The following is a 20,463-nucleotide window of genomic DNA, read 5'->3' on the forward strand; positions in this document are numbered from 1 at the left end:
TATATTATATTTAAAATGAAAATATATTATGATTAAAGTAGTTACAAATATTTTATATTATTAACTTTAAAGAAATACATGTTAATTTTTATACATGTATTATATAGTTTGATAATGTTAACCCATCTTACCAACATATTAGATTTTATTTTTGAACATAAATATTTTATAATTACGAAAGTAAAATATATAAATATATAAATTTAATACAATTTTATTATTTTTAGCTCAATATAATAATTTTAATTTAATATAATTGATTATGATTATATAATAACTAAAATATTATAGATTTTTTTATTTTTCATTTTATATAACTGAATATATTAATGTATAATAATATTTTAAACTAATTTCGAAATTAGTGAAAATATTTAAGTATAATTTCAAAAATGAAGATCTTGTAAAAATCTTTTTAAACAGATTTGTTAGAATTTTAAAATAAATATATTTATATTTAAAATGAAAAGATATCAAAAGATACTATGATTAAAATATTTTAAAAATTATATTTATTATTAGTCTGAATTAAAATATAGTATGAATTTCTATGAATAGGTCCATTAGGTCCATTTTTAAAAAAATCACACATGAATCAAAGTTGTGACTTCTGTTTTAATATATAAGATTGATAGTCTTTTAAAATACATTACTTTAGCCAGTAAATAATATTTTCGTTTATGGATTAGACCCATTAATCAAACACGATATAAGAGAGATACAAAATATATTTATGAATAATAAGTGGCAGATAGATGACGTCAAATGTAATTGAAAACATATGTCTTTCATTACTATTTGATGGATTGGGCTCATCAAATAAACATATTATTATTTGTCCATTATTATTTGAAGGTAGACTATAAGCAGAGCCATGTCTTGATTATTATAAGAATAATTTAATTTTGTATTGTTTTTCTATTAGTATATAACCGAAGGTATGTTTAATATGACGTCGGTTTAGTTGTATGTAACGATGTTGGTTTAATTTAAGTAGTTTGGTGAATTTTATATAAGTAGTGTGTGTGTATTATTGTAATATTTTAGTAAGAGTCCAAAAGTTAATGACAACTTCTAATGGTAGATAAAAAATAGGACTCTATTTTAATAGATTAGATGAGTCTTTATGAAATGATTATCTCATCGGCTTATCTGACCAGAATAAACATAAACACTCATTGTTAAGAAGTTAAGAAATGGTTTTCTGATTAGAAGGACACAAAATAATGTTTAGCCCTCGTTAGTGCTGATGAAAAGTTTTAAATAATTGGGTTTAGAGATGCTGGGCTCGTGTTATATGGGCTGTGCAATTCCTATTATAAACTTAAAACGACATCGTTTTACTTCGGAAAATAAAAAAAATATTGCGGTGAGCGTGGATCGAATGATTATCTCATCGGCTTATCTGACCAGAATAAACATAAACACTCATTGTTAAGAAGTTAAGAAATGGTTTTCTGATTAGAAGGACACAAAATAATGTTTAGCCCTCGTTAGTGCTGATGAAAAGTTTTAAATAATTGGGTTTAGAGATGCTGGGCTCGTGTTATATGGGCTGTGCAATTCCTATCATAAACTTAAAACGACATCGTTTTACTTCGGAAAATAAAAAAAATATTGCGGTGAGCGTGGATCGAATGATTATCTCATCGGCTTATCTGACCAGAATAAACATAAACACTCATTGTTAAGAAGTTAAGAAATGGTTTTCTGATTAGGACACAAAATAATGTTTAGCCCTCGTTAGTGCTGATGAAAAGTTTTAAATAATTGGGTTTAGAGATGCTGGGCTCGTGTTATATGGGCTGTGCAATTCCTATCATAAACTTAAAACGACATCGTTTTACTTCGGAAAATAAAAAAAATATTGCGGTGAGCGTGGATCGAACACGCGGCCTTCAGACGCTAAACTAGCTATCCGACACTCTCCCAACTGAGCTATCCCCGCAAGTTGTTTATATAGCTATATACTTACCATAATCGACTAGTTACAAAAGCTGAAAAAAACACATCAATTACACTAATCTTTTGTGCAACTATCAACAACAGAATACAAAAACAAAATCCTAGCGTTGCATTAATCAAAAACATTGCCAAAATCCTAGCGTTGCATTAATCAAAAACATTGCCCAAGAAATGGTACATTAAGTGTTTTTCGTTGTTCTTTATTACTCCTATTAATGATAATCTGAAGAACTGTGGTTGGGTTCTTTAGTGTTTGAGCCAGTAGTTTCTTAGCTGAGCCATATGCAACAATATCTCATCCCGGCCTTGATTTGTCACACTGCTGGTCATAATCCATGGTGGTGTGGTCTCGAAGAACCCTTGGATCAAATCTTGGAACTCCTTTATATTCTCCTCCGGTCTCTTCCCTCCGTTTTTCTTCTTCTTCCTCTTGTCGCATTTCGTGAATACCATAGTCATCGGAACCTGAGGGTTATAGATAACACCAATTCATTCCGCAGGGACAACTAATGGGTTTAAACGGGTTTCTTAATGTTTAGAAACAATTCTTTATTTTTTATACCTGGTTTTGACCAAGCCAGCTAGCGTAGTCAAGATCAATTTGCTTTGCAGGAAGGCTGGCATCAACTAGCAAAAATACTGAGACTAATGTTGATCTGTTCAGGAAATAGTCTTTGGTGAATTTGTTCCAATCTTTTTTGAGCTCATGCGGTGCTGATGCATACCTGCAATTAACAAATGCATCAACTTCAAGTGTTTTATAGCTAAAGTCTGAGAAATTCCCCAGGACAGAAACTGTAATTACAATAGACAAAAAGATATACAAACTTAGTTTCTGATGGTCGGAGCCAATTTAAGGGACTATGGCAATGGTTTCATAAGCAAATGTAAACAAAGAGATATACAAACTTGAACTTACCCGTATCCAGGCAAATCTACCAAGTACCAGTTGTCGTTGATCCGGAAATGATTAATGCATTGCGTCTTCCCTACATGACAAATAAATAAATGACCAAGAATTATAATGGAACCAAGAGTATGCTTCATTTTTAAATACTCTAGAGAGAAAAAGAAAAGTAATTCTTGCAAGAATCTCTTCTAGAGGAATAAATGCGCATAAACAATCCAATGGTAGGATTGCTTTACGGTTGTACAATAACTTTCCAAGCATTATCCAATCTAACAGATCGTACGAACAAGCTACACCTCCACACTATAGAGATAGTACTTCCAATAAATATCCAAATCCTATTGGCATGAAAGTGTTATAGCATGATCAAGCATAATAAATTACTTAAAAGATTCCATAGAATAACGCCACCTTGGTAACCATTAAAACCACATGGACAAGTACTAGGAACCAGCAAATAACGATACTACAAAAGAAAACCTGTTCAGTCTAACCAAGAGTTGTTTACTAAGGTGTGAAATTGTTATAGCAAGACCAAGCATACAACAATACTCAAAGATTCCATCAGCTGATCCCACCTTCACAAGTACTAGGAACCAACATACGCCGATGCTACAAAGCAAATATGTTCTGTCTAACCAACACCTTGGTAGTCTATTGGTTCTGTCTTATCGAATGTTGATCTAGACTAGAGATTGATACCCACTTGGGCACTAGAGAATTTAAATGCTATAGAACCATCATTTCAATCAATCAACTGACTAAAGCTTCGAATAAAAACAAACTGAAATCTACCAACCCTCTCATATGTCCTCATGAACACTATGAATTCAATTTAAAGTCATATGACATTATAATTGCAAAAACCACGCTTCCCACTTAATAGGAGCAAGTTCAAAAAGCCACTATCCACACAAAAGAACGAAACTTTTGCCACTATCCCCATCAAAGAAGGAATCTTTTTTTATCTACAAATCTAATTACACCTAAAACCATATAGGATTCAAACAGCAGCTGGACGATAGTCACTACGGAGCAAAACTTATCTTACCAGGTTTCTTAGACGTCAAGGCAAGACGCTTCCTTTTCACCAACGAATTGAGCAGCGACGATTTCCCAACATTGGACCTCCCGACAAGAGCAAACTCCGGCAACCCATCGGCCGGACAATCCTCCGTCCGGACACTGCTCTTCACATAGTCTGCCTGAACCACCTGCGCGTCTCTCGCGTACTTGCTCAGCACTATGTTCGAGCCCTTCAGTATCCTAGCCGCCAGCCTCGACGGTTCTTCGTCGGAGATATCAGTCTCCGGCGGGATAAAGAGCTTGTCGAGCGGAATCTCCACCGGAGCAGCGTCCAGATGGGACGAATCCGAGACCGGCAGTGGTATGGGTTCGACAGTGGCGAGGTTGGAGAAAAGGGCTCTGGCTAGCTTAACCGGCGGGTTAGGGTTTATGAGATTGAAATGCGAAGAAGCGAGAGAGAAATGGGATTTAGCGAAGATGGAGAGACGAAGCCTCCGAAGCTGAGCTAAGATCATAGCTGATTGATTCTCTTCCCTTCTTTAGTGTAGTCGTGTGTGTAGTTTTCTCTATCTAGCTTCTGAGAGCAGCCATGGATGTTCGAGGAGAGAGAAATGAAGAAAATATCCGCAGCGAAACGCAGCGTTTTGTTAGTGGAAGCTGGATGAAAACTTTTCTTATTTAAAGTTCGTCCCCTATGTTTTTACGATTGTATAATTCCCCCACAATGTTCTATTAATAGATAGTTCATTTAGTATAATCATGAACAGATTAACTTTATACAGTAAAAATAATATAATTTACAGGTGAAACTGGTTTTCCTGATAAAATTATGACTAATACGAATGTTTTATAAGGTTATCTCATGTAAAATCTTACATAGGGTGTGACTGGTAATCATCAAGGAACATTATGAATGATTAGGAAAAGAATGAATAGGAATAAAAAATGAAGAGGAAAAAATATTCCTCACGAATGGTAACATTTTTGAAGAACATTAAGGAATGCAGTGTTTCTATTCGTCATTGGTTACCATTCAAACCCTGATCATTTGTCTTCTTTGGATTAAATTGAAAATAAAGGGGGAATTAGTAAAACATAATAAGTAGGAGGAGTAAATTGCAAATCCGGTCGTTGGCATTTTCTTCTTCCACCTCTCGACGCACGAGACTCCACCAGTGAACCAAAATCTTCTGATCTCAGCTCGATTCTCTCCGATCGGGTGACATCTCGTTGGTTTCTGCTCCGGTGGATCTCACGGCGTACAAATTCAATCAAATCTCAACCTCAACCATATCAGCGATGCCTCCTCCAGCCGCTTCCTCGCGTTATCCGTCACCGTCTCAACCTTCAGGGTAACTCATTCTCTATCTCTCGATCAACACCGCTTAGCTTCACCTGCATTCATTAGATAAGAATCAGCGATCAGTTTTACGATTCAATCACAATTGTAGCGGATCTAGTTTTAGGATGTCGTCTAGATTAAGCTTCTATAATCTGATCTCTCTTTAAGCAAACGAAGCGTGAAATCGAAACTATGATTTGTTATTTTCTAGGAAAAGCGAAGTGACAGATCTGAAATCTCAGCTTCGCCAGCTAGCCGGAAGCAGAGCTCCAGGAGTCGACGATTCAAAGCGCGACCTCTTCAAGAAAGTCATATCCTACATGACTATCGGCATCGACGTCTCCTCCGTATTCGGAGAAATGGTCATGTGCTCGGCGACGTCAGACATTGTCCTCAAGAAGATGTGTTATCTCTACGTTGGAAACTATGCGAAGGGGAATCCTGATCTCTCCCTTCTGACGATCAATTTTCTCCAGAGGGATTGCAAAGATGAGGACCCTATGATCCGTGGGCTTGCTCTGAGGAGTTTGTGTTCTTTACGAGTGCCGAACCTCGTTGAGTATCTGCTTGGTCCCTTGGGGAGTGGGCTGAAGGATAATAACAGCTATGTGAGAACAATCGCTGTAACTGGAGTGCTGAAGCTGTATCACATCTCGGCCTCGACGTGTATTGATGCTGAGTTTCCTGCAACGTTGAAAAGTTTGATGCTTCATGATTCAGATGCTCAGGTTAAATTTTTTTGTATGTTGAATATTCTTTTTGACTAATTCACATTTCATGGTAGCTTTTTGATGTAAAATATTCTGTTCAGGTAGTTGCCAATTGCCTAGCTGCACTTCAAGAAATTTGGAGTTTAGAAGCAAGCCACTCTGAGGAGGCGTGTCGGGAGAAGGAATCTTTGCTTAGCAAACCACTTATATATTATTTCCTGAATCGGTATGTGCTTTAGCTCCTCCTGTAACCTTCAATCACAATACCTTGTTGTTGTGGTCGTATCTATAAAGGGAGAAGCAAATTTCACTATGGTGGTGTTTGTTTTTGCAGGATCAAGGAATTCAATGAGTGGGCGCAATGTCTTATACTTGAGTTGGCAGTAAAATATGTGCCGTCAGATAGTAATGATATTTTTGACATTATGAATCTGTTGGAAGACAGACTTCAGCATGCCAATGGTGCTGTTGTCTTGGCAACAGTCAAAGTGTTTCTGCAGTTGACACTCTCCATGACTGATGTTCATCAACAGGTAAAAAGTCCACCTCCTTATCCTTGACATTGAATTTTTTTTCCTGATGGAATAAGTTTTGCGTGGGATGTTATGATGATAGGTTTGTGCAATAGTTTCCGTAATGTCCAAAAAAGTGAGCATAGAATTACTTTTGGTGACGTTGTCTGAAAGCTTGAAAATAAGATTTTAGTTTCTAGCAAAAGAAAGTTATCTCCTCTGGATTGATTAGTTGTTTCAGCGTTTAATCATGATCTTTGTCTCACTGATACCAAATGCTCTTGTTTAGGTGTATGAGCGTATTAAATCTCCACTTCTGACTCTCGTTAGTTCTGGAAGTCCGGAGCAATCGTATGCAATCTTGAGCCACCTTCATCTTTTGGTTGTCCGTGCGCCATTCATCTTTGCCTCAGATTATAAGCATTTCTACTGCCAGTACAATGAACCCTCGTATGTCAAAAAGTTGAAGCTTGAGATGTTGACTGCTATTGCAAATGAAAGCAACACTTACGAAATTGGTATTGTTTCATATTATGTCAATATGGAATCTGGAATGAGAAAACGTTTCGTTTTCGACTCTTTAATGTGATTGTTTCGTGATTTTCTTTCCACTCAGTGACGGAACTGTGCGAGTATGCTGCAAACGTTGATATTGAAATTGCAAGAGAGTCAATTCGGGCAGTTGGGAAGATTGCTTTGCAGCAGTATGATGTGAACGCGATTGTTGATAGACTTCTTCAGTTTCTGGAGATGGAGAAGGACTATGTCACTGCTGAAACTTTGGTAAACTATCATACGCACTATTCACTGAAATAAATATCCGTCATATTTTTTGCATTTTCATTATGAATATACTTATCTGGTTCCTCCTTTAGGTTCTTGTGAAGGACCTTCTAAGGAAGCATCCACAATGGAGCCATGACTGCATTTCTGTTGTTGGCGGTATCAGCAGCAAAAACATTCAGGAACCCAAAGCCAAGGCGGCTCTTATATGGATGTTGGGTGAATATGCCCAGGACATGAGTGATGCTCCTTATATTTTGGAGAATCTGATAGAGAACTGGGAGGAAGAGCATTCGGCTGAGGTCCGGTTGCATCTCCTAACCGCAGCTATGAAATGCTTTTTCAAGAGGGCACCTGAGACTCAGAAAGCCCTAGGAATAGCTCTAGCTGCAGGGATTGCTGATTTTCACCAGGTATCATCCGATCTCTCCCTTCCAAATTTCTCTTGTTTTGAAACCATTGGCCCATTAGATACTTGTTCAACATTAACTGTTGGAGTAGGATGTTCACGATCGAGCCTTGTTCTACTATCGGGTTCTGCAATACGACGTGCATGTGGCAGAAAGTGTTGTTAGTCCTCCACAACAGGCGGTTTCAGCCTTTGCTGACACTCAAAGCAGTGAAATCAAAGACCGTATATTTGACGAGTTTAACAGTCTTTCTGTGATCTACCAGAAGGTATGTTTCCTGACTTTGCTGTCAAACCAATGTAGCAGTATGCATTCAATAGCCTTAATATTATTCAGAGGTAGTAACATCATTTTTTTTCTGGCAGCCATCGTACATGTTTACGGATAAGGAACACCGAGGGCCCTTTGAGTTTTCAGAAGAACTTGGAAGTACTTCCATCACTCCTGAAGTCTCCAGTGACATTGTTCCAGCTCAGCAATTTGAGGCAAATGACAAGGACCTGCTTCTGAGTACTGACGAGAAGGATGACAACAAAGGACTTTCCAGTAACAATTGTTCCGCATACACGGCTCCATATGAAAGCTCTAATATATCCTCGCAAATGCAAGAACTTGCAATCTCCGGCCCTGCCGCGTCCGCAACAACCACACAATCTAGCTTTGATTTTGATGATCTCCTTGGTTTGGGTCTATCAGCAGCTCCTGCTCCAACACCATCACCGCCTCTTTTAAAGCTTAACCCAAGAGCTTCTCTAGATCCACGTGCTTTCCAACAGAAATGGCGCCAACTGCCCATATCATTAACACAGGTCCCCCCTAATGTTTTCACCTTTGCCATTGATGAAGCCATTGTGACATTGTCTTAGTATTGTAACTTTCTTAACTTTTTGCAGGAGTATTCTGTGAACCCCCAAGGAATAGCGGCCTTGACAGTTCCACAATCACTTATCAAACACATGCAGAGTCATTCCATTCACTGCATCGCATCGGGAGGCCAATCACCAAACTTCAAGTTCTTCTTCTTTGCTCAAAAGGAAGCAGAACCCTCGGACTATCTCACTGAGTGTATCATAAACTCTTCATCGGCCAAAGCTCAGATAAAAGTGAAAGCGGACGACCAGAGTACCTCTCAGGCATTCGCCACTGTATTTGAAACAGCCTTGTCCAAATTCGGCATGCCTTGAAAAAAACTCGTTATGTATCAGTAGAATTCGCTGGATTGGATCTCTACATTAAATACTGTTTGAGCTTTGGCGTCTCTCTCACGTTTGATTTCGTTGTGTTCTTTGTGGTGTAGAGCATAGAGATATTTTGTTATGGAGAGGTACTTTTATCCTTAGACTTTTGGAAAATGATTTGGCCATGTTAACGTTACAGATTCTGCGATGGTGCAAGATCAATATGTATGTCCAAACGTTTGGGTTTAATAAATGAAATTAAAAAGGTTTAGGCTTCATACGTTAAATTTGTAAATATGAAGGTTAGTTTTGGAAATATGTATTTTATTAAGACAAGGAAGGAAAGAACAAAAGTCATCGGTCTTATTTGCGTGTTTTCTTTTTATATTCTCTAGAGTGGTTACGATTTCTTCATTGTTGCAACTTGTCGGGAAGAGAGGGGGAGATAGGGAAGAGAGAGGGGAAACCCTAGATTCCATTTGCTCCGTCTCTCGAATCGAAGGCGATGGTGTTCTACTTCAAGGCTCGTCCAGATGCTGGGGACTACACCATCTTCATGGGGCTTGATAAGTTTGAGAACGAGGAGCTCATCAAGTACGGCTTCCCCGAAGACGTCTGGTGAGCGAGAACGAATATTCTTTAATTTTTTCCGATCATTCGATTGTTTCTGTCACGAAATCGACGTTGATTTAGTTGGTTTGATCGAATTTTGAGTTTGTTTATGCTCAGATGTTTTGGTAGATTGGTATGGGAATATGGGAATGATTGGGGAATAATATGGTGGTCAACGCTGTTACTCAAGTTTTGTTTTTGATTATTACACTCAGTTAAAATTAATTCTGTTCTTAGTCTTTGCTATGGAGCTGTTGTTTATTATCTTATATATGTTGTATCGAATTTTGTTATCTTTTGATTTCCAGGTGACGTTCTTTTTCAGAACTTTTGTGTTTGAATTTTGGTAGAATGGATTTTTGGTTAGTTTTGGTTTCTGAAATTGTTTGTTTGTTTAGAGATATGCATTAGAGATGCTGGAATAATATGTAGTAGCTCAAATGTTTTCATCGGTATTCTATTTTCTCCAGGCATGCTAGGTTGGCTACATTCAAGAACTTTGATGTTTGTAGATATGAATAGGTGTCTGTTACCTTCTAGTTTGACAGTTTCGTTTTTTTAAAATACAATCTATTGGAGTTTCGTGGCTTATCGGTTTTACTATTTGATAACATGTGCTGTTTTAGCATTTTGTTTTTGGTTTAGTAAGTTTTCTTTCATGACTGAGGTGTATAAGTTAACTTATGAAAACATCACGTCTGTCTTCTGGTCATAGTATTCTTATGAATCCCAATATTTGATCATGAATAGGCTGGTTTTTACCAAGTAAACAACTAGGAGCTTCACCTACTCAGCATTATTGCTAAAAGCACTTTTCGTTTGATGCAGGTTTCACGTTGACAAAATGTCCTCAGCTCACGTTTACCTAAGGCTTCATAAAGGCCAGGGTTTTGATGACATTAACGAAGGTGTGCTGGAGGACTGTGCTCAGCTTGTGAAAGCCAACTCCATTCAAGGTAAAACCTAAAGCCCTTTTCCGCTTGTCGTGAACTTCAAATTTACATAACCATTAGTCTTTTGGAGTATCAGTTTGTCCCCATTTCTTATAGAAGGAGGGCACATATAGGTTATATTCTGTTTTCTTACCGACTGGCTTCTGGGATTATGTGCCAGGCAACAAGGTGAACAACGTCGATGTTGTGTACACTCCCTGGTCCAACTTGAAGAAAACCGCCTCCATGGATGTTGGTCAAGTTGGTTTCCACAACTCAAAGATGGTAAGCTTCTTCATCTCCCAAGTAAATTTTGCGTTGTGCATATATTAAAAAGTGCTCATGCATGGTTGGTTGTGTGTTTCTTTAAGGTCCGGACTATCAGAGTGGAGAAACGAGTCAATGATATAGTTAACAGGTTGAACAAAACAAAAGTTGAGAGAACCCCTGATCTGAGAGGTAAGTCTTTGGCATATGAAGTGACTATAGCTTTGCCAGTCAGCTTAACTTAACAATCTATTACATTGTATGGTTTGTTTCATAATGAAGCCGAGAGAGAAGCAGTGAACGCTGCAGAGAGAGCTGAGAGGAAGCAACACCTGAGGGAGAAGGTGAGCTTTCTGTTTTGGTCCTTGTCATCTTCTTAATCTGTGAAAAGTCTCTATTGGTTAGGTTTTGACTCAAATCCTTCTTGCCTTTGGGTTTTGCAGAAGAAACGTGAAGAGATAGAGAGGCTGGAGAAGGAGAGGCAAGCAGAGATGAGGAGCTACAAGGGGTTGATGGTAACTGATAAAATGACATCCAACAAAGACATTGCTTCGAGCAACAAATCGCTTCAAGAACTCGAAGACGATTTCATGTAAAACTCTGATTTTCCCATTGAAATGTTTCAGAGGATTGAGTCTGAGTTGTGAGGAAAACAGAGAGCATTACCTCAGGTGAGCCAGTGATCTTGTGCGATCATGGTTTACTCTACCTTGCTGTGTTTGTTGAATATCATTTTACTACCCTTATATTTTTACCTTTTTAACGTTTTATCCCAAAACTAATTTACATAGGATAAATAACCTCCTGTTGACAAAAAAAAAATAATAATAATAACCTCCCGCTTCAGATTAAATTTGTTCTTATCATCTCTATCATCTCCTCTAAGTCAGTGTACGGTTTTGGATTTGCCTAACATTATTAAATTACGATGATTTTAAGCCACGATAACCAATATTTAGTATGAACTTTCCTGTGTTTCAAACTTTCAATAAATGTTCTTAATTCATCAAATGTTGACGAAATTATATCAAATATTCGGTTTAATACATCCATAATTCTGTTTTTTTTTCTTATAACATGCAAGGCTACAAAAAAACATTTCAGATAATACAATTTGAAATCTACTTAAAAATAGATCTGCAACCTAAAAGTCCCATGATTTGAAATCATCACAGTGTGTGCCCCCAAAGTTACTACCAACGATCAGTACCCCAACTAATCTATAGTGGAAATTAAAATATGTGGGTAAAACTCGAAAAAGGAAAAAGAAGGGGGGAGAAAATGAGAAACAACAATAATGATATGTCCCCTTGAGCACTTTAAAAAAAATAAGAGACCCGACAAGGAAAAAATAAGATAAGAGACACGTGACCGATTGTATTTAAAATGAACGGCTGAGATTTTCTCAGATCAGAGGGACTCTCAGGCCGCTTGATAGGAAAAAACAAAACGTTTTGCAAAATTCGAAGTTGCGCCATTCATGTTTTGAAAATAGCTAACGCCGACCGTTTAGATTTCTCTCTTTTATCTTCCTTCTCTTATTTGATCTCAAAAAAATGTCAATCTCTCACACTCTCTCAACTAATCAGACAGTCTGAAGTGTGTTTTTGCTCCCAATCTGAGATTTCTCGTTTGCGATTTGGGGTTTAATTGAACCCATTGTGGTCTGTCTAGTTGAGATCTGATCGCTTCCGTTTCCGAAGCTCGTCGTCGGTGAGTTCTATGCTTTCATAGTTAGAGATCTCGACCTAGGTCTGATCAATCGTAGTATCTAGATTGATTTGGGTGATATGATGTCATTTTGAATTGATGGTTATATAGCAAGTTCGAGATGTGAACCAAAACACCAATTTGTTACTGTAATTATTTTAAGCTTGGTGCATGTTTAGTATTGGTGGTATAAGAGCGGCGAATAACTTTGTTTGATGATGTTTTGGAGTGGCAGCGTATGGGAACTGGAGTTGCTATTTTTGCATTTTCATTGAAGAGATATGGAAAGTGAGTGTGCAACAACAATCTCAACTCCTCCTCCTGATGGGCTTACTGAAGGGAACCCCCCGAAGTCACGTCAAGGGTATATGCTTCTTCTTGTTTTATATAATAACTTTTACTTGATAAGGTGAAGAAAGTGTTTTCATGTCCTCTACATGTCACATCTATTCATGCCAATAAGTTTTGTTTTGTTATTGTTGTTTCCTTTCTCTTTGTGTTTATCTGTTTGATTTACTAGGTTGGTCATGCTTGGCTCTATCTAGAACTGAGTTGCATGACAATCAATTTGTGTGTTGATTTTACAGGAGGACTAGTGGCCCTACAAGACGTTCTACTCGAGGCCAGTGGACAGCAGAAGAGGTAAAGTTTCATGTTTTCTTCAGCTTTTTTTTTTTTTAAACTACCAGTGGTGCTTGATTCAATTGGTTAATCTGGTTTCACATGCAACAAAGTCCACCCTGTATGTGTTCATTTGCATGTTGCTCTGTATGCCTAAGTGCATTTGCTTAGATCATATATGTAAAATACTAAATCAGAGATACAGAAGAAATGTACTTTTGGATGTGTGTTTCTTCACTCTTCAATCTGCATATTTGATCTTTTGTTGACCAAACATATTTTGCAGGATGAGATTTTGAGGAAAGCTGTCCACAATTTTAAAGGAAAAAACTGGAAGAAGATAGGTAAATTTCACAACTTGACATACTTTGCTCTAACAGGATCTCACATCTGTCTGATCTGCATTTTCTTAACTTCCAGCTGAATATTTCAAGGATCGAACTGATGTCCAATGCCTCCACAGGTGGCAGAAGGTCCTTAATCCTGAACTTGTTAAAGGGCCATGGACAAAGGAGGTGACACAACTTTTTTCTTCACTACTTTTATATCTGCTTCTAGCATACTTAACCCTGTTGGCTTTATACTTCCTAAACATCCCCTATGACTGCTTATTTCTCTCATTTGACATGTTTGTAGGAAGATGATATGATTGTTCAGTTAATCCAAAAGTATGGGCCTAAGAAATGGTCCACTATTGCTCGGTATTTACCTGGCCGTATTGGAAAGCAATGTAGAGAGAGGTATGCTTATATGTACTGTTCTCTATAAACAACAGTGTTTTATTAAGCACTTGAAAGCTTTTCAATCTCTAGATTTTTCAAAAGAGTGTGATTGATCTCAATAGGTGGCATAATCATCTCAATCCTGCCATAAACAAGGAAGCTTGGACTCAAGAAGAAGAGCTGGTTCTGATTCGTGCTCATCAAGTCTACGGTAATAGATGGGCAGAGTTAACAAAGTTCTTGCCTGGAAGGTACTAATCCTACATTATATTCAGTCATTAAGTATTCCACTATTTGTTCCAGCGATATAATTTACGCTGCTTTGTTATCAACAGGTCAGACAATGGAATCAAAAACCACTGGCACAGTTCAGTTAAGAAGAAACTAGATTCCTATATGTCCTCTGGCCTTTTGGATCAGTACCAAGCCATGCCTCTAGCTCCTTATGAGAGAAGCTCCATATCTTTAGATTGTAATGGCTGCGTAAGTGGACAGGCAGAGAAAGAAGTAGAAAACTGTCAGATTTCAAGCGTGGCTGGCTGCTCTATATCTGCAAGGGATTATCAAAATGGAATGATAAACATGGAGCATCACTTTCACCCCTGTGAAAACTATCACAAGAATGAGTATTATTATCCGGAACTGGAAAATATCTCGGTCTCCATCTCAGAACTCTCTTATGACATGGAGGACTGTTCACAATTCCCTGATCATAATGTCTCAAGCCAGGATTACCATTTTGATTTTCAGGAGCTGTCTGATATATCACTGGAGATGAGACATAGTATGTCAGAGTTACCAATGCCATACGCCAAGGAGAGCAAGGAAGCTTCTCTTGGAGGTGCAAACTCCACATCTAATAGAGATGTGGCTACTTACACCAACACAGCAAACGTTTCTGAAACGGAATGTTGCAGGATCCTTTTCGTTGATCAAGAGAGTGAAGGGCTCAGTGTTTCTAGACCTTCGACTCAAGAGCCAAACGAGGTTTCTTCAACCAAATCTCCTATGCAGAGCTCTTCCTCAAAGTCTATTGCAACATCTGCCTCAGGCAAAGAAACTCTCCGGCCGGCTCCTTTGATCATATCACCTGATAAGTACTCCAAGAAGTCATCTGAACTAATATGTCATCCTCTTGAGGCAGAACCAAACTCCATGACAAGTGTAAATGGTACCTTCATTACTTGTGCTAATAACTCCAGTGAAGAAGATCAATCATATCATTTGAATGATTCCAAGAAGTTGGTTCCAGTGAACGACTTTGCTTCTCTAGCAGAAGTCAAGCCACACTCTCTTCCTAAGCATGAGCCAGCCGAGCAGCAGCATCATGAGGATATGGGAGCATCATCATCAAGTCTCTCTTTCCCCAGCTTGGACCTACCTGTCTTCAACAGTGATCTCTTACAGTCCAAAAACGATCCTTTGCACGACTACAGCCCTCTCGGCATACGCAAGCTACTGATGTCGACCATGACGTGCATGAGTCCCCTCCGGCTGTGGGAATCTCCCACTGGCAAAAAGACGTTGGTTGGTGCGAAGTCAATCCTGAGGAAACGCACACGGGATCTGCTGACGCCGCTGTCTGAGAAAAGAAGTGATAAGAAGCTTGAGATTGATATAGCAGCCAGTCTTTCAAAAGACTTTTCACGCCTAGATGTGATGTTTGATGAGAGTGAGAGTCGAGAAGATTCAATGTCTCTTGAAAAACCAGAGCAATCTTGCTTGGATGCAAGTGTCAAGGAGAAGGGTGTTGAAAATGTAAGTCTCTTCTTTCCTTTAAGAATTTAAAAGGCTGTTGAGTTATCAATCTTCATATGAAACTTGGTTGTGAGTAAGTACTTGGTTTGATTATGAATCTGGTTGGTAGACTTCATATCATGGTCATCTAACCGTACATAATAGAATGGGCTTGCTTTCTCAAATTAATTTACATTCATCATTTCGTTTCTGTGCATTTTTTTTTACCTGTCATGTTATAAACAGTGAACGGATAAAATCTTATGCAGGTTGAAAGTGTTTCTGCTGTTCTTTGTGAGAGCAATACCAACAAGCAGGTACTCTCTCCTCCTGGTCAATCAGTAAGCAAATCAGAGAAAGCACAAGTTTCAACACCAAGAAATCATTTACATTCTTCTGCAAGTCTTTGTTTGGTAATCAATTCGCCTTCTCGCGCGAGAAACACCGAGGGTCATCATGTTGACAACGAGACACGCAATGAGAATTTCAGCATGTACATACACTACACACCTTCACTTTTTTTTTATTTTTCCATTTTTGCTTTCAGTTGTTGCTATAATGATTTTGCTTCTTCTCTATTTACAGTTTCTGTGGAACTCCATTCAGGAGAGGTCTTGAATCTCCCTCGGCGTGGAAATCACCGTTTTACGTAAACTCTCTCTTGCACAGCCCAAGGTTTGACACAGATATAACTATCGAGGTATCTCATTATTAGGCTCCTTCCGTTATATATTCAACCTCTTACATTCATGCAATGCCAAATTCTTTTAGCCCATATATAATGGCAGTTTGTGCTTGTTTCTTTCCAGGACATGGGCTACATTTTCAGCCCTGGGGAGAGAAGCTACGGGAGCATAGGACTTATGACACAGAGAGATGAGCATACGAGTGCGTTTGCAGCATTCGATGCCATGGAGGTCTCACTTTCAGCAAGTAACTATGATGATGCAAGGAAGATGAAGGAATTGGATAAAGAGAATAATGATCCTCTTCTGGTAAATATTTAATCATTCACTCTCTTAAGTAAATTCTATGATTTTAGAAACGAAATAAAATTGTTTTTCTTTCCATCTTTATATATAGGCGGAGCGTCGAGTGCTGGACTTCAACGATTGCGAGTCTCCCACCAAAGTAACAGAAGAACCCTCATCCTCTTACCTCTTGAAAGGATGTAGGTAAAAAGGCCAGGAACCTCAATACATAATATTCATTGCATGTATGTGCATCTTCTATAAACCGACTCTGTCCCTGGTTGGATCATTTTTTTTTTCTCTTTTAATGGATAAGCTTGAATTTATGTAGATAATGTGGATTCAATATAATATAGTATATACATCCTCATAATTGCCTGCAACGAGTATGCACAATCATTTCCATATACTTGGAACTTGCAAGGCAATGAGCATGCCCATATATTTTGAAGCAATACAAGTGCATCTGGAATATGTTACCTACTTTATAACTTCAACGATCGGTAACAATATTCTTATTCTATGTTAGGTTCCACAAGCTAGAACCCATAAAATATATAACCAAAAATTTAAAGTTGGTTGCTGTCTACAAAGTTGCGACACTGAGAATGTAAATAGTAGAAGAGGCACAAAACTCTCTTGCCTACTTTATTAACCACTGAGATGAAATAACAATAATAATAATGACATTTAACTTGTCACTGCCGGAATTACTGAAAAAAAAAACGAAAGTAAATATCCTTTATTGATCACCACATAACCACCGTGGTGGTGGTGTGAGATGTCTCAGAGGGCTTTGGTGACAACGGCATGGATAGCGTCTGCAAGGTGCGGTACAGTCTTCGAGCTCAGACCAGCCATGCTTATCCTCCCGTCGGATGTCATGTAGATGTGGTACTCTTTAGTCATGTAGGAGACTTGAGCTGGGTTTAGCCCTGTGAAGGTAAACATACCGATCTGTTTGATGATGTGAGTCCAGTCTCCAGGCGTGCCTGTCACATTATTTCAGTGTTACTCAAAAGTGTGATCTGCTGTTTCCCTATGATGTATACAATCAAATAGGACCTTTACCTCGAGCACGTAATGCCTCGAAAAGCTGTTTCCTCATGCTGATGATACGATCGGCCATGGCTTTCAGTTCCAGAGTCCATTCGTTGAACAAGTTCCTGTCACGGAGGATTACAGCCACGATCGATGCACCATGAATCGGAGGGTTTGAGTACATTGGCCTTATTACAAGTTTCAGCTGGCTTTCAACTCTGCCCGCCACATCTGCTGCTTTGCATACCTACAAGCAAGGCCTTTATTGTCAGATTTGGATAACGACAGTATCTCTCACATCAGCACCCAAGAGTTTCTGAATTAGACTGAATCTTACAATGCTGAGAGCTCCAACTCGTTCTCCATAGAGTCCCATGTTCTTTGCATAACTCTGAGCAACGAGCAATTCTCCTCCATCAGCAACAAACATCCTAATTGGTTTCGCATCTGTATCCAGACTTCCACTCGCAAAGCCCTTCAATGAGAAAAGAGATAAGAAAATATAGAAGACAAGTATTAACCATCTATTGAGAGCATAAATTGTTTAAACTTTAAACATCAGCTGGTCCTATACAACAAAAGTATCCAGAGCAGGTGTACCTGATAAGCACTGTCAAAGAATGGCATCAATCCTTTGGAACGCATCAACTTCCTGATTTGCTCCCATTGTTCAAGGGTTGGATCAACACCAGTTGGGTTATGAGCACAGGCATGGAGAAGCACTATCGAACCCTGTGGGGCAGCACTAAGGTCTTCTAATAAACCTGTTCACAGAAAAAAATAAAAAAAAAGAAGAAGAAATGGTTACTTACGGCTGATCAGGTATAAAAGCTAATCAACAACTTCAAAAACTTGTGAGATTTCTCACCTTGAAAGTTCAACCCACGTGTTGATGGATCATAGTAGCGGTAAGTTTTCACTGACAAGCCAGCGAGGGTGAAAATTTTGGGATGGTTTCCCCATGTTGGCTGAGGAATATAAATTGTTTTCTGGAAGAAGAAAAAAAGAAGACTTCAGATTCCATAAATGTTCATTAAGATGAAGAAATTCAATCAGACATGAAAAAAATAGACCTTAGCATATCTACCTGATGATAATGCCTAGCCAAAAATTCCCCACCAACTCTCAGGGAACCAGTACCAGACAAACACTCCACGGTTGTAACACGATTCTCCCGAATAGCAGGACTAAGTCATGCGTGAAAACACGAATCAGAGAGAATTGTCCGACATTACAAGAAACATAAAAGGATAACCAGAGGACATTGTACCTGTCAGCGCCTAAAATGAGCTTAGCGCTTAACTTGTTGAACTCAACCAATCCAACAATGGGAAGATACTCCTTGATCCGTGACCTACAGATTAATCACACACAAAAAAACAAGACTCAACATCAGCACACACTCATAATGTTTTATTATAACCAAACTCAACCCAGAGGAAAGAAGAGAGAGGTAACCTGTCATTGATAAGCTGCTGCTCAGCTTTCCTCACAACATTAAGAACCAAAGGTTTCCCCTCCTACATCATATTAACACCATTACACATAACACCTTTAGAGGAAAGAGCAGAGACAAGCTTCGTTAATCATTACCTCAGTTCGGTAAGCACCAACTCCCAAATTAAGCTTAATTGGGCTGGGGTCCTTGTTATATGCAATTGTCACCTGTTTAAATTGTTCAAAACTCAGAGCTCATAACAAATAACATAGTTTCTAAATTTTCCAATAATCATCGGTGAAAAAAAAAAACAGTAATTAAGGAAATTTATCTGTTCTGCTAATTAACCGAAGTACAAAAATCAAATCTTCTGATAATACCATAACCTATGCTTCTAAATTTTCAAATAATTATCGATGATAATTCGAGTAATTAAGAAAATTCTCTCTGTTCTACGCAAAAATCAGCAGATCAAACATCAAACTATCTCTCAATCCATATATCATCGTGACACCATCGAGATCGCACTAATCAACACCCGATCCATCGCGATCCAGAATCACAATCAGCTAGAAACATCAAATGCGTACAACACACACATCCAAAATCATCGTCGAATACGTTGTTTTATCTATATACACATACAAATACATCAAAGGAGGATAAGAAGGTAGGTATACCCCGAGAATAGCATCCTCGGGAGCTTGAACGAGATGAGCGAAAACAGAACCTCCCGCGCCTCCCGACGTAGGCGAAGCGAAAACGGAGCTCACGCGATCCGCATCTGTCCCGGCGGTGAGATGACGGAGGAGAGCGCCGATCCTGCGATCGCTTGGCGACGACGAAGATGAAGAAGAGAAGTCGTTAGTTTTCATTGTTTTTCGATTTGTGTGTATGAATACGAATTAGCTTCGTTTCGTTCCCTTATTAATAACAGTTTGGATTTTTCATTTTTTTTTAACGTAATCCAAAGATGGTAGTTGCCACGTAGGCTTTCGCATAAAGTTGCGTGCCCGCGTTTACGTTTGATATGATAAGGGACGGACCATCATCGTCATCAAAGATAATAATACATTAAAAAGTCCTTGTAAGATTATCCTTAAAATCCGGCAAGAAATAAAAAAAAAATTCAAAAGGTACTTCCAGAAATAGGGTTAAATTCACATTTTAACTGAGAAAGCAAAATTAGCTTCGTTTTATTTGACTATTAATTGTTTTCTTTCCAACATTAGTTTTCGGATCTCAAGTGAAACTTCTTAATCATATTCATTATATTTTTTTATTATAGTGGTTTTCGTTAATTAGTTTATCGTTAAATTTCTCCGATTTAAACTCTTTGGACATTTAAATTAACGTAATCATTTGTTATAAAAATTTGAAAAAAAAATCTAGTTTAGTAACAAAAACCTTATATGTTTGGAATGCTCAGTGTTTAGCTTTGTGTTCATTAGAAGAGCATAGTAAAAAAAATTACGATGACGTATATATGAGCTACAACTTTATTGGATTTTGTCAATGAGTATAATTGGACAAGATTAAGATCTGGTTTAATTTATTTAGATATGTATTATTATGA

The 20,463-nt window shown here is 38.2% G+C and overlaps 5 protein-coding genes and 1 long non-coding RNA gene across 6 annotated transcripts; 3 read left to right on the plus strand and 3 right to left on the minus strand.

The window, feature by feature from the left end:
• Positions 1-1,994: 1,994 nt before the first annotated feature.
• Positions 1,995-4,542, minus strand: LOC106429981 (GTP-binding protein At2g22870). Its single transcript, XM_013870754.3, has 4 exons — positions 3,927-4,542; positions 2,885-2,954; positions 2,528-2,690; positions 1,995-2,430 (listed from the first exon to the last, which is right to left on the minus strand). The coding sequence occupies exons 1-4, from the start codon at positions 4,414-4,416 to the stop codon at positions 2,212-2,214; spliced, it is 942 nt and encodes a 313-aa protein (XP_013726208.2). The 5' UTR covers positions 4,417-4,542; the 3' UTR covers positions 1,995-2,211.
• Positions 4,543-5,012: 470 nt separating this feature from the next.
• LOC125593241 (beta-adaptin-like protein A) lies at positions 5,013-9,034 on the plus strand. Its single transcript, XM_048769560.1, has 10 exons — positions 5,013-5,253; positions 5,455-5,971; positions 6,055-6,179; positions 6,288-6,486; positions 6,755-6,983; positions 7,082-7,248; positions 7,341-7,661; positions 7,750-7,926; positions 8,024-8,467; positions 8,552-9,034. The coding sequence occupies exons 1-10, from the start codon at positions 5,201-5,203 to the stop codon at positions 8,840-8,842; spliced, it is 2,523 nt and encodes an 840-aa protein (XP_048625517.1). The 5' UTR covers positions 5,013-5,200; the 3' UTR covers positions 8,843-9,034.
• A 161-nt stretch (positions 9,035-9,195) lies between these two features.
• LOC106429970 (coiled-coil domain-containing protein 25) lies at positions 9,196-11,417 on the plus strand. Its single transcript, XM_048769576.1, has 6 exons — positions 9,196-9,454; positions 10,277-10,404; positions 10,562-10,665; positions 10,752-10,839; positions 10,930-10,991; positions 11,091-11,417. The coding sequence occupies exons 1-6, from the start codon at positions 9,342-9,344 to the stop codon at positions 11,241-11,243; spliced, it is 648 nt and encodes a 215-aa protein (XP_048625533.1). The 5' UTR covers positions 9,196-9,341; the 3' UTR covers positions 11,244-11,417.
• On the minus strand, positions 11,093-11,902 carry LOC111210640. The gene is made up of 2 exons (XR_002661948.2): positions 11,483-11,902; positions 11,093-11,448 (listed from the first exon to the last, which is right to left on the minus strand). It is a non-coding gene; the product is annotated as an uncharacterized LOC111210640 (long non-coding RNA).
• A 211-nt stretch (positions 11,903-12,113) lies between these two features.
• Positions 12,114-16,791, plus strand: LOC106429949 (transcription factor MYB3R-4). The gene is made up of 12 exons (XM_013870722.3): positions 12,114-12,360; positions 12,593-12,721; positions 12,945-12,999; positions 13,265-13,322; positions 13,399-13,493; positions 13,615-13,718; positions 13,823-13,951; positions 14,036-15,458; positions 15,707-15,930; positions 16,023-16,137; positions 16,247-16,432; positions 16,521-16,791. The coding sequence occupies exons 2-12, from the start codon at positions 12,639-12,641 to the stop codon at positions 16,614-16,616; spliced, it is 2,568 nt and encodes an 855-aa protein (XP_013726176.1). The 5' UTR covers positions 12,114-12,360; positions 12,593-12,638; the 3' UTR covers positions 16,617-16,791.
• Positions 16,792-16,948: 157 nt separating this feature from the next.
• On the minus strand, positions 16,949-19,901 carry LOC106429959 (aspartate aminotransferase 3, chloroplastic). The gene is made up of 10 exons (XM_013870733.3): positions 19,568-19,901; positions 19,043-19,114; positions 18,908-18,969; positions 18,720-18,803; positions 18,537-18,636; positions 18,318-18,438; positions 18,050-18,213; positions 17,787-17,924; positions 17,480-17,696; positions 16,949-17,400 (listed from the first exon to the last, which is right to left on the minus strand). Exons 1-10 carry the CDS (start codon positions 19,760-19,762, stop codon positions 17,195-17,197), a joined length of 1,359 nt encoding a protein of 452 aa, XP_013726187.1. The 5' UTR covers positions 19,763-19,901; the 3' UTR covers positions 16,949-17,194.
• Positions 19,902-20,463: the final 562 nt, after the last annotated feature.

This window comes from Brassica napus, chromosome A3, assembly GCF_020379485.1.
Source record: "Brassica napus cultivar Da-Ae chromosome A3, Da-Ae, whole genome shotgun sequence".
Taxonomy (NCBI): Eukaryota; Viridiplantae; Streptophyta; class Magnoliopsida; order Brassicales; family Brassicaceae; genus Brassica; species Brassica napus.